General features: G+C 38.0%; 1 protein-coding gene across 2 annotated transcripts in view; it reads right to left on the bottom strand.

The window, feature by feature from the left end:
- Positions 1 to 9,876: 9,876 nt before the first annotated feature.
- SLC30A9 (solute carrier family 30 member 9) overlaps positions 9,877 to 14,202 on the bottom strand; it is a 40,722-nt gene continuing 36,396 nt past the window's right edge. For both annotated transcript variants that reach the window (XM_050896747.1, XM_050896748.1), the window contains exon 18: positions 9,877 to 13,264. In XM_050896747.1, the coding sequence (XP_050752704.1) occupies positions 13,220 to 13,264 (45 nt within the window). In that variant the 3' untranslated portion in view covers positions 9,877 to 13,219. The remainder of the gene's footprint in view (positions 13,265 to 14,202) is intronic.

The following is a 14,202-nucleotide window of genomic DNA, read 5'->3' as shown; positions in this document are numbered from 1 at the left end:
TCTCACTATAAATATATATTAAAAGTTTTAGACTTAGATTTATATAAAAGGCTAGAGGGTTGTCTTTTGCACTAAATGCTTGTTTAGTATGAAGCACTGGCGAGCGCATTGACAGATTATGAAGAATTCAAGTATGAATATAATATAAATCATTTTCACCTCAAAATATAACCACATATATTTATGCACTGGTTAGATAGAAAGACCGCTCAGAGAAAGCACCCATCTGCAATCTTAAGACCTGGATTTTCGAGCGGTGAAATTTAAATCCCATTTTAATTCAAAATTCAGTGATGGCTGAATGTCTCCTGTTCTCTTAAACGCTTTAGAAAATCCCAACTCCAAATAATTTGTAGAGGAATTACAGTGACAAACATTCACCATGGCAAACCCCTTCTGCTGGGCTCTGAAGGAAGACGGGCCTGACCGCAGGCTGGTGTCATCCATTAGAAATGGTTGCCAACTATTTCCATTATAAAACAAAGCTTTCGGGTGCCTGTAATGTTGCAAAACTAACTGGGGTTGGGCTGGTATTTTCTAAGACCAGGGGCTTCAGCCTACTGTATTTTTTGTGAAAATCCTCATTAGTGAAAACCCTTATTAGTGAAACCCTCACCAAAATAATTTCAGGCAATTCTGAGAAATGTAGGTAAAAAAACTCTGTTAATCCCTCTGAAAAAAATTATAATTAACTTCTCTTTGAAAGCCCTGACTTCCCAGACTTTTGGGCAATGACTTGAAATGTCAGAGGGTAGATCCAGAGGCAGGAGCAAAGGGGGATGGGCTATGGGGAAACAGACAGGGTGATGGGGCAGTACAGGCAGGAAACTGGCAGGGAAAGCTGGCAGGGAAGGAGAGCATGTAGGTAAGGAACCAGAAGCAGCAATTGGGTTTTTGAAGCTTGGAAAGATCCCCAGAGAGATTAGGTCTAACAGTGGAGGCTATAAGAAGCTGATAAGCATGAGAGGTAGCCACTGGGGCTGGACAGGCAGAGAGAAGGGGTAGGAAGAGGTCCCTGGGATCAGGGAGAACCAGGCCTGGGAAATAACTGAAGGGTAACAGGCAGCATAGCTGGGGGGTGTAATTCAGTAATGTCGCATTTTATCACTCTTCCACTAAATACTTGTTAAACATACTGGCAAGGAAGTAGTTAAACCGTGATCTGCCCTGCCACAGTGCTGGTCCGCCCACAGCTGCTGGCAGTTAGGCCTTTGCTCAAGTACTAAGATGTCCCTGAAGAGAACCTTTAAGGTCAAAGTCAGCCATTGAATCTCATGCATATGAAGGAATTTAGTTTTTACCTCATTTGCTTAGGACAAGCTCATGTGCAAGCTCACATTATAAAAGTCTTTGTAATCTTATTTTAATAAGACTACCCAAGTTGCAAAATCTAGCCCTCAGGAGTTCAGCTAGGCAGGGATTGCTGTTTTCTCTGCCACCTTCCCTCTGCTGAGGCACCTCTGTGACCGAAGCCAGTGGAAGGAGGAGTGTCAGAATAGGAAGTGCTTCCATCACGGTGAGGAGACTGAAACATCAGAGCCCCAGGGAACGCAGCATGAGGTGGCATGTTTCAACCTTCAGCCCGCTGTGCCCAAAACTGGGATAGTTCTACCTCTTCTTTCATAGGGGTTTTGTGAAGATTAGTGCTACTGAAGAACCAGAGCTATAATGCTAAGCACAACAGAAAAGCCTTTGAAGACGGTAACAAGCCTGCCTGCAGAGTAGTTCGAGTGCATGCAGTACATAAAACCAGGCCACAGATCAAATGATGAGGATAAAACAAAATACCAAAACACTGCTGAAGGAGCAGCATCCTCCTGCAGGAGGCTGGGGTGCTGGGCAACAGCAGCATTGTAGAGTAGACACAAGGACTCCCAGGCACAAGGAGACTGAGATACTTTTGCACAGCAGCATTAATTTTGCTCTCTCCTAACATCTGAGTCCTTAAGATACTGCCTCCACAATGTTTTCTTCTTACAGCTTTGCAATGAACTAGCTCACACAGCATGGACAACAACGCAAGATGAGTACTGACTTGCAAAGTTTAGCTTTGGTTTGTAAACCTGCACATAGGTGATATCTCAAAAAGAACAGGGAAGAACGAACTCATCTTTCCTTACCTGGCACTTACTTACGCTCATCTGCACCATGGGTGACTAGAAATGGTCCCCAGGTGCTTCAGCAGGAGGAAAGCCTGAATACAGCTCCAGGTGACAATCATACAAATCTTATTGATACAGCAAACCAATACCACTGATGTGACTTGAGCACTCCTTGAGTGCGGCCTATTTAAATCAAAGGCTCTGTCTTGGTTATTTCCTAGCAAGTTCATACATGAACAGTTCTCCAGGGATAAATCTTCCCTGCTGCAGTGTGGAGTCTCTCGGAATACTTGGCAGATCTCTGTATATGACCTTGCCCTGTGAATACAAAAACCCTCCTCCAAAGACTTTTCAACATCTGAAGCATAAAATCAGCTTCCACTGCAGATGTATGGCATTAAGGAAAAGGAAAAAAACCCACACCAGCAGAGTAATTACCGGAGTCAAGAGAAAAAAATCTGACACGAACTTACATAACCGTTGGGAAAAAGCTGAAAACCCTTTTCTCCTTAAAAACACTTTAAACTCTCCCACTCATCTGGCAGATATAATTGCCACAACCAAGGCAGTCTTTGTAGGAAAATGGAAAGAAACACGTTTGCTAATGACTCAAAGTAGTCTCCTATTAGAAAAGTTAATATTCAATTTAGTTCCCATTTAGGAACGGGGTCAGTAGTACAGCAGAAAAAGTCTAATTAAACCTTTCAAAAATGCCTTGTAGTAACATGAGTGAAAAACTGAAGTCTTCTTGCAAAAGGACGTGAACCTGAAAGAGCCAACAACAGAACTACTTATTGAACTGATGGAAAGAGGGAATTTTTTCTACAGGATAATCCAAAACGAGAAGCAGAGCAGCAAGCAGTTCTAACACAGTCTCTTGGCAAAAGGAATGTGAAGGAAACACCCAGGCTACCTTTCCCATCCACAGCATCAGGAAGACAGTTCCAGAGACTAATCTCTAAGAAAAAAAAATTAACCTTGGCACATTCGTAAACCCACCAAACGCTAGCCAGAGCATCGCTGCGCATCTCCCCTGATGATCCAGAAGTATCCAACTGTCTACTGAGCACATGGAGCTCTTGGAACACAGACTTTGGAATTAGTCTCCTCCACCCAAAACCCTTGTTCTGAACCACCTGGAGACTGAAGCTATGTATTGAAGGTCAGAACCAAGGAAATCAGTGCAAGGCACAAAGGGGAAGGAGCAGAATGGGTCAAACTCCACAAGCTTTGCATAGGCCTAGCTAAAAGTAGCAGTCATGTCCTTTGCTAAGTTCTCAGTGATGAGATGATACAAGTATTTACCTATTTCCTTTGATCAAAACCTAAGCTCTTAGTGGAAGCAACAGATCTGAACTGTTTAGAGAAGCTGGGGATAATTAGGTTCTGAGAAAGCCTGGCTTTCTTCAATGGCGGAAGAACAAATGCCCTCATATTTATGCTCAGAGAGAATTAAGAAATGTGAACAGCGTACCTATTCAGGAGCTTCACTCCAGCAATAGACGTGTTTGGGGTCATAAGTAGGCATCTCATGGAAATTTTGCACAACTATAACTTGCAAGAGGAACACTTCCTCATTCAAATTCAACAATTACCAAAGCAAACATTATTTCATGTCTATCGCCATGGGACCAAATCTTAAAGGCAGCGATCTCATTCAAGATTAAGAAACAAACCACCACCACAAATGTGGCTCCTCCTCTCTCATCCTTCTCCTATTTTTCTCTTTGTCTCTTGTATTTAATAGACCAATACCTGCTGAAGGAAATTAAAGGCTGCAAAATTCTCCCATGAGAAACTCGTCCCCAGGACTAGACTTGGGACTTGCCTTGCCAGTGCCTCAACCTTAGCCTAAGGCTAGGGCTGAAAGAAGACCATGCAAGAGGGAGGTATATGATTTTCATTGGTCTCTGCTCACTTTTGTTCTGCTGGGGATACATCATTTTGATCCTTTCTCCAGGTGGAAGGGGGCTAGAAAATGGGCTGTCAGGAGAAACTGAGAGCTGCCAAAAGTATTGTCCCACCAAGGAATTCATCTGAGCTCAGCCCTGGATGTCTTGCTTAGGCATCAGCTTTTGGTAAGGATTAGCACTGACATACCTTTAATTTATCCTTCGCATATAGAGGTCAAAATTATGCATCCCTAGTAAACAAAAGTGAGCAGAGAATGTGAAAAAAATCATACATCTCTATCCAAGTCACTTGAAAATTGTTTATGTACACTGGAGATTGAGGATATCAAAGCAATAAACTTCATCATAAAACTATTCAAACTTCTCCCTGTTGTGAAGAGCATCCATTCCATTTCTGTTAACTTTAGCTTGCGCTGTAACACGTGATGGTATAAGGTCAGGTATCCCCTTGTAAGGTGTCTCACTTAATATACTTGTGAAGTTAACTGTTTCATTGCTCGGTTTTCCCTACCTTCTTTCTCTAATGTCAGTTTGAGTGGCTAAAGACGTAAGAGCAGCCACACAGGGTTCAACCACAGGTCTGCTAAACCTCTCTATGCTGTCAGAGACAGCAGCCAGATGAAAACGTAGGGCAGAACACAGAACACCACAAGTTTGGTCTTCTCAAAGCCACAGCCTCACTGAAATGTCTTCCTTTCATCAAGGTTTCCAAATTGTCCAAATTCATTAGAATAATATTCCACAGTATTTGTTTTTGCTAAGATATGTTCTCTTTCATGAGAAACACCATCAGTGAGGTACAAATCTACAACCAAAGACACCTACATACAATCATAACATGCAGAGACACAAGTTGACATATGAATGTATTTGTATGTGCATCAAATGCAAGACGGATTTTCTTTATTACTGCAGCTTGCTTTGGAAAAAAACATTTCGACCCTAAACCTAATGCTTTGTGTATCCAGAGTGGCCTGATTTATTTCAATGGTAAACTGCTGTTCAACCAGTATTTCTGGGGGAAAAAAAAATTCTCTAAAACACTGAATATCAGTTTACACTAGAGCAATGAATAACATTTAAGCCACCTCGTTTGTAGGAAAGAGGGCCTAGAAAGATCCTAAGCCCCAATTCAGCACCAGAACTGAAGGAGTCTAAATTAAAAAAAAAAAAAAAAAAAATTAGTATAGAACTTGGCTGAGTCAATATAGGTAATTTACTAGAGGCCAAGCTGGCACAGCTTCTGTGAAGTCAGAAATTATGTCCCTTTCCTACGGTTTTCAAAAAGTTTAATTCAAATGGTAAAGGAAGGTTTACTTTCCATCATCTTTTAATGAAGTCCCCCATAAAGTATTAGGAAAGACAGACAAAACTGATTCTTGAACAGAACTGTTAAGATCACCTCCAACCAGCTGACTGCAGGGTCCCACTTCAACCCATTACCAACCATTTAACACAATTATTTAAAAATGGCCCTTCAACAAATCCCACAAATGGCAAATAAAGAAAGGATTTTGAAGATTCCAGGTTACGTCATGTGAAAAGACAGAGCTCTCTCCCTCTTTCGAAGTGGCTGAGTCCATCTGCCTGGTTATTCAGACAGCCCAAAAGACAGTCCAATATTTGGACTTGACCTCAAACAGACAAGGCCCTGAAGTCTGTCACTTCCCTGCTCAGGCAGATTTTGTGCCATTTGGCTCATTTAAAAAAAACAAAACAAAACAAAAAAAAACCCACAAGAAACCACCACCAAACCAAAACTGTTGGCAATGGTATCACCACCCAAAAATAATATTGCTGAACGTATCACCACCCAAAAATAATATTGCTGAACGTGGAAGATGAGTTTATGACATGCAGCCTTTTGCAATCTGAACACATTACTGTCCAGTGTCCCTGCAAGAAAATCCCTTGAGAAAGGGAGTCTCTTAACTATGAAATGAAACGTCTTTAGCAATCAAGACATACGCTGCATATCCAAAATCTTTCCTGATATATGTTGGTTGACCACCTTATTTCTGGCATCAGATACCATACAGACAAAAACTCCAGTTTTTCAAGTTTCTCCACTTTATCGCCCAGGCTTCTTGCATTTTTGTCTCCTTTCCAACCACACAGAGATTTTTTCAGCCCAAGTAGAAGTAGTTCGTTCCATAACTGGATAAATCACCAGTTTTCATCAGTATTAGTGATAAAAAGTGGCACATTAATGAACCAGACAGTATGTTAAATCCTTTCTAAGCTGACTAATTTCAAGTGAATGATACCTAGCTTTTTCTTAAGAGGCTTGGACAGCTTTGCTGGGATTGTCAAATTGCAGTTATTACGTAAGTCTAATACATAAACCCAACCTCTTCAAGAAATTCGCCATACCCTTGCCTATACACAGACATGCAACCCATCTGTCTCTACCTTTCTTCACGTCATCCTTAGATCTGGATGAGGACTGGTAGTCCAAACTGGAGACAGTGCCAGTGGGGCCTCTGAGCCAGGCAGAAAGAGCTTACTCTGTACTGGGGAAGGAAATGCACTCTGTGGGAGTGGGGGTGAACAGGATGAAAGGCACAGTTGCCAGTGAAGTACAGAGTATTAATAAATATAGCTTGGCTAGCCTAGGCAGGTTGCTCACGTACCGCGTGCATGCTATTTAACAGAGTGTGTACTGTCAACATCACAAAGGCAAACTGAATAACTAGTACAAATAGATGGATACAACCTTTGTTTTGCATCCATAAAGTACTGTTGTATGCATTGTGAATTCAGAAACGTAGCAAATCATCAACTGCCTAAAGCCAGTGTTATTGCTTACCTTTACAATATATATAAAATTGCTTGAATTAACAGAACACAACCTTTACTGGCTATGTAACATTTTACTGAGTAATTACAACTTCCAGACATTTTACAGGATGTACCGAATTCAAGTATAATTACAAAAGAAAGAACATATGCAGAGAAATATTTAAATGTCTACACCTCACAAATCAAAATGACTTCCCCATACTAATATGAAGTAACCAAGACACAGAATGAAAAAGCCAATACACCAAAAAGCACAGGCGAGGGGGAATACATTTGATTAAAAGGCTGCATGGAAAAAACATGTTTCAACTTTGAGATGGCCCTTTGAAAGTTCTACCACCAGTGAAAATCCTCACCGCTGACTTTCAGATTTAATACAACTTTGTCAATAGCCAAAATGCTTTCCAAATGCTTTAGGCATTTTTCAAATGCTTCTTCTCCCATAGTTCTTCAGCATCTTTAATTTGAACAGAAACTTACAAAAAAACCTTTATGTTACATCGTTTATACAACATTGCATTTTTTTTCCTTCTGTCTTCAGATTTGAAGCAGCTGATCACAACCTCAAAAGTTTTAAATACAGTCTAAATTTAGGTTAGAAAAATCAAACGTATCCTAGAGTGTGGAGCTGTATTCCACTATTTTAACAGACACCTTCTCCCCATAACAGCACTATGAACACTGACAATACAAAACATTGACCGGGCTTACTGTTAGTGTAACACTTATAAAAAGTAACCAAGACCTTTTATTTTAATTGGTGGCTTTGATTTACACAGAAAAAAGAAATTGTCCTCAAGAGCCTTGTGTAATAAAGGATAGAACGACAATTTTCTGCCTATCTACTCTAATCTGTTAGAGTATCTGTCTGTGGTATTTAAAAAACGTACATCCTTTTCACATTATGTTTTGAATGTTTTCTTTAACTCCTTTTCAGAATGTGATGATTTAACTAGAAATCTTGCTTATCCTCAGACATTTAAGCAACTTGAAGAATATGGACTAACATATTCACCAATGATTACAGTCCATTGCAAGAGTTCTGTAGACCTTAGAACACTGCACGTTTTTTTTCCATAACATCTTCAGTATGGTGCTTCAATCATTTTCCGACCGAATCAATTCATTTTCTCTTTAATTCACTCCAGCTCCCGTTTCCACAATTAAAATTACTTACCCTCCACTCACCAAATACATACCTCACCAACAAAGCTCCACACTGAGATTACACCATCACCCTTAGCAATAAGACTAAATTTTCAGAGGGCAAATAAGGTTTATACCTGCAAGACTGAATACCATGTTAGGAAACAGTTAAATAGAGGCATTGATTTTCATTACAGGAAAAAAAAGATGAGTTTTTGCTAGGGGTTGGAGGGAGGAATTGCCCAACTATCTGAATATTGCTAAAAGAAAGAGAATGTCATACTATGTAGTTTTATGCATTCTAATCAAATATCATTTCCTACTGTTCTTTTCCTCTCAAATCATCATTTCTTATTTCTGGCCACATTTTTTAGACTCAGTTTATCTCTTCCTATTCCCAAGTGCTCAACACCTTAGTTTTTTCCCTTCCTTGTATTCTCTTCTCTTTACCACACACTTTGTTATAGTTTCTTTTCTTTTGCTTCAGCAAAGCCTGATTGACTGCAGTTTCTATAGTCCATACAACCACTCAGAGCTCCTGGCAGATTTTATTTTCCTCAAAGGACATGCATTTCAAAAATCTGACTGTTGTGCTTTAAAGCCTGGATTCCTATTTCTTTTTATATGTAATATAGTCTACTTTTGATCTTAATTATTTGTGTCTCACTAACAAGAAAGGAAAAATTACTTATTTAAGCTACACAACCCCTCTACAAAAAAATCTTTTTGGTACACCTCGACTTCTCATTTACATTAAGCAGGTAAACTGCAAAAGAGATGTTAGCTGTACTCTCTATTCAGAGCTAACAATAAGAACAGAAGCAGCACAATACTTAAGCTAGAAGAAAAAAAGCACACTGTCGTTTTATATTCACTTCTGCAATGTAAGCTTTAGGCATGCACAGAAGTCCAGTCTTTGTACAGGAGTCAATATTAATCAATTGCTCTATTCTACCAAGTCAAAATGCCTGAAGAACATGACCATAAAATGAAATACTTTTCTTTCAAATCTTAAACAATATGCTTCTGTGGATTCTTTTGTAAGAAACACATCTAAATCAACTTTAGAAAAAGAATTACTTAATTCAGAATTTTCAAAAATTGCCACACTTTCAATACACAAAAGCCTAAAAACTCTTTGTGGGAAGCCTGTATTCAATGCACTCATCATTAGTAGAGGTACTTCCATAATGCATAATTTTTTCTTTGTTACGGGAAAAAAGTCAGCTAAAATAATAACAAATGAGAACACAGAATTGCAATCAGTGTGTTACCTTGACAAAACATACCTAAAACGCCTCCCTGTACTCCATCTTATCAAAGAGAGGCCAGTAAAAATCTCTTAATAAAAACTGAGTCTCTGGATATAGCTGAAAAAAATGCACCTGCCAGAATCAGAAAACTCTGGTAGTTTTGGCTAACATGATTTGTAGCTTTCAAAACAGCAATCACTATTGTCAGCTATCAATGAACAAGAAGTACAGCACAAAATCCAGAGATGAAGAGTAGCATCTAGCCCTGCTACTAAAAACGTAAGATGCTCATAATGGCTTCCTCCTCTAAAAGTGAGAGTTATTAAAAAAAATAATAAAATCTGTGTGGGAATTCAAGGAAGGAGAAAAGCAGAGGCTAAAAAACCTTCAGGTTGAGTATGAGTCACAGAGGATAAAGGATGCAACTTGTCCTTAAAAAATATGTTCTCCTGTTCACCAAGTCCCTGCTACTTCTAGACCAGAACACACAGCAAACTGTCTCTGTAATACAGTAGTCCACTAAAGTATTTACTATGAGAATACGCTTAAAGGTTTTAGAAAGTGGAGGGGTAGAGGGGGACCACATCAAATACTAAATTCCACAGTGTATAAAGGAGACAATTTAGAATTGAAATTGATGCATGGGGGAAAGATAATCACTTCAGAATTTTATCTTTTATAGAAAAACAAATTCTACAGGAAAACACGTATTATTAGTGTCCAGCCAAATTTGACGTAAAATACATTAAGATCACTCAGTATATCGGAACACTGAGACAATTTTTTCAAACATCACAAGTTTTACAGAATTACGAGACATCACGCAACACGTAAGCAATCTTTCACAAAGCAGAAGGCAGTAGTATTTTGAACACAATTTGAAAAAATAGAACCTGAAAGGCCAGTCTACAAAAATAAATTATTTTAAAAGACCACACCTTAACTGAAAATATCCTGGACTATAACGTTATTGTTAGCTAAATCCTCGCTCCTTTTCCTTAAAATCAGTCTAAAAGAAACATTATGTAATTGCATTTGTGATAAAGAAAAAATCCAGTCCTCCACACTTTATAAGTTTTCTTTAATTCTGAGGATTCTATCATATAAGTGTACTAGTTAAACATTTTCCCCAAAAACACTAAAACAAAGGTAAACTAAGTACTGGACCCACATCACCTCAAGTTTTAGACCATGAAGACAGTGAAGAAAAAAAAGCAGAAAAAAATGTCAAAACTGTTAAAAACAATCTGCAAATTATAACATATATTAAAATGTAACAGCTTGGAATTACTTTTCCTTTCCAACCCGGCAGGCTCAATGAATCGCTATTTTCATCCAACTGCAAGACATGTAAACTTACAAGGTACTGCCAAAACCAGTCTGCCTGCCTTTTTGTGGTACATCACCATCCAGGTAATTTTTAAAAATGGAACTCAAACTTTGCAACTGTTACGTACCCAAAAACATTCAAGTTCCGGCTTCTTAAATTTGACATATTGTGATGCTATAATCAGTAACATTATTGGGAGACAAGGATCTGAATTTTATCTTGGAATACAAACAAAAGGTGTGTGGATGGGTATGCTTCTGACTCAGATAAGGAAATTAAGATCAGAATTCATACAAATTACATCTCTGATGACTAAAAAAACATTTTTATAGGCTTTTGGAGCAGATGCCCTGTAAGAATATAAACTCATGCCTCCTCTAAACAAGATATGGGAACACTTCGGTATTGAGATAACATTTACTAACCTCTCAGTGAAATTTCTGCCCTGCAAAGTGCATACTAACACTACTCATTCATCAGTAACTCAAGCATACAAACCACTTAGATCACATTGGCTGTCTTCACTAACCTCCCCAGTAAGAAGGTTTTCCCAGTTTTACTTCTCTTCAGGTTTTTAAGATTTCTGGAATAACGGGTTTATTAAAGTGTTTATTCAAATTCAAAATCCATATAAATATCCTAGGAAGAAGGAAAGAGGTTATGCATTATCAGATTCCAGTGGTCTTCATGAATAAGACTAACATCAGCAGAGTGCATACTGAGATGAGATGAAGTTTACATGGAACACTGAGGAGAAAGGTGAATGATTTATAATGTGCTAAAATATGCCTTATTTACTTGGTACAGTACACATCCAAATTACCTTTAAACTGCATTTCAAATCATCAGGCTTAAATATACTAACTAGTTCTACAATAGGAGAAAACCAGATGAAGTAAGCCACCTTTTGGATTAGCCATAATAAACTAATATGCTATAAAGAAGCCACCGGTGAATAGGGGTTATGGACAAGGGTACTAAAGAGATCCCTTCACCCACAATTACTGTATGTGAAGTCCCATCTGTAACTAAACTCTGGAATGTTTTTCTACTTAAAATGACCAGCATGCAAAGTGCTTTGCAGTTGTCAAAAGGCATGCTATTTTAAATTCTCGTAATTCACTGGTGACACTTACTATGAAAAAAACATTCTAAAAAGCTTTTAGTCAAATCTGGACATATTGGTCTCCACAATTATTATTTGCTGCAATGCTTATAATTTAATCTTAAATTGATTTTTGAAGACTTGTGTTTCATATCAACATTTCTTCTTTCAGCAAGTCAGTCATTACTTAGCAACGGAGTCCATAGGAGGGTCTTACTACCACCTCTCACCCATGAGCAATTCTCATTTTACTGAAATATGTTAAAGTGCATAAAGGATTTTCCTCAGTTATTTATATGCAGTTATTTCACTTATATTTCAATTTGCATGATCAGTACTCATAGCCTTTATTAATAAAGACTGGGTCTCAAAGAATCTGGTACAACTTGGGTGCCTACTGCAGAAAGCCTTGAGGCTGATTATATACAGTGCTAGAATTGCACATTTCAAAGTTATAAAGTCTAAGCGCTTATCTCAGGATTGTTGAGGACCACTGAGAGAATTACTTTACTTTTCCAAACAAGCAAGGTCAATTGTTAAAAAACACAGAATAAGCGGTTTAGAATTCGGATAACAGATAATGTCTAGAGATAAATAAATTAAAAATACAATGTATTCATTTGTTTAATTATAAATAGTTCTAATACATTTTTTACTATTGTAACTTCCAACTACATCTCTTACACCTTCTAGCAAAGACCATATCTGGCAATACAGCCTATTAAAAGTATAAAAAGCCAAAAATGCCAGGTAACTTTTAATAAGCGCTACCATAAATACCTCCCAGATTACACCTGAAGATACTTACAAATAAGAGAACAAGTGTCAAAGTAGGGAAAAAAGAACAAAATTTAAACAGAGGAAGTTCACTGAAATCTCTACATAGTAATTTCTTCCCAGTAACTTAACATACTCTGGCTAACCACATATAGCTGACTCCACTGAGGAGAAAAACCTTATTTTTCTGAAGTGCGGTTGGTAATCACAATGGTGGCAAAAAGCAGGTTTCCAGGTCATGGTACTTGAGAGAGGGCCAGCGCCTGTTTGAAAGAATTTATCTCATAGAAAAGAAAAACTGTGAAACAATCACACAGTTGAAATACTACAATTAGTTTAAGGTTGGCAGGTTCCACTGGAACAAACTCTTCCTAGCTAATCTTAATATCTCCCAAGAACCTTTAATGATATCTTGAAAGAAACTAAAGAAGTGCAAACTGACTGCAAAGGGACACCAAATGGAAAAACTAAGTGTGTTGTATATTTTCAGGCAGCTGTATTTGCCTAACTAAACCCCAAGTCTTAAGTTCTGAATTGCAGTAAATATGCTCTGACAGACTCTCCTGTGGAATTTAAGTCAAGTAGCTTTTTAAAACTGATTTTGCCATGGGAATTTTTGTCTGCAAGTCTAGCGCTCTTCCAGAAACAGAAGCAGTGCTAACAGTCCAGGAAGCCTACAGCAAAAGTAAGCGAGGTATGGTGCTGAGGTCACTGCAATTTCAGAAGCTTTTCAGCCCTTTACATGACTTCTTTCCAAAATGGTAGCAACCTGAAGATTTCTTCTGCCAAGTCTATAGTATCTCCAAATCCACATGACGAACATCAGGATTTCGTTGCTGAAATAAAATTTAAAAAAGAAAATTTTTATTGAAAATATTCAAACACATTTTTGCACATGGATACAAATAATGTATTTCTGGTATGATGTTGGCAACTGGATAATAAATCCCCTTTTCTGGTAACATAGGGACTATTTTAACATAGGGACTATTTTAAAATGAGGAATAGCTTCAACAAACATTGCCCATACTATAAGCAATTTTTTGAAGGCTAAGTCATCTTTTTATTTGACAAATACTTTTGAACATCACAGATAAATTAGGTCTTTCGCTTTATAAAGTATGAAGCAGCTCTCGATTTTAAAAAGGCAATTAGTTTTTATATAAAACTGTCCAAATAAACACATACATATATCTCACTTTAAGAAAGTTTTAACAGATACTTTCCTGAATAATGGATAAGATTGCTGAAATAATTTGTTCTATGTCATTGAAGCTATTTATAAAGATTCAAAATACTGTTTCTATTAAGAAATATGCATTTTCTGATATTGTAGAAATATGTTATCATCATTACATGGATGGTATAATCCACGAGAGGTTTACTGAAAGTCACCGACTTCAAAGTCATCCAGCATGTGAATCTGACTAGCATATTTAGTAAAGCGTATTCAACAGCAACACAATCACTGAAATCCCTGCCTATACCAAAAAACAGTATTCACGTTTATAGTAGTCATGATCCTACTCCTCAAAAACCATGAAGAACTGGATCTGCTGGTGCAATTAAACTCAAAAATAATATGTTGATTTTTAAACAGCACCACTCTAGGGACAGAAACTAAAACTAGAATATTTATCAAATATAATAAGCAAGTGTCATGGTTTAACCCCAGTCAGAAGCCAAGCACCACACAGACACTCCCTCGCTCCCTGTCCCCCTCCCCCTGCTCCCAGTGGGATGGGGAGGAGAATCAGGAAAGAAGGCAGAACTC

This window comes from Gymnogyps californianus, chromosome 4, assembly GCF_018139145.2.
Source record: "Gymnogyps californianus isolate 813 chromosome 4, ASM1813914v2, whole genome shotgun sequence".
NCBI classification, from domain to species: domain Eukaryota; kingdom Metazoa; phylum Chordata; class Aves; order Accipitriformes; family Cathartidae; genus Gymnogyps; species Gymnogyps californianus.
This window is presented reverse-complemented; position numbering and strand designations above follow the sequence as displayed.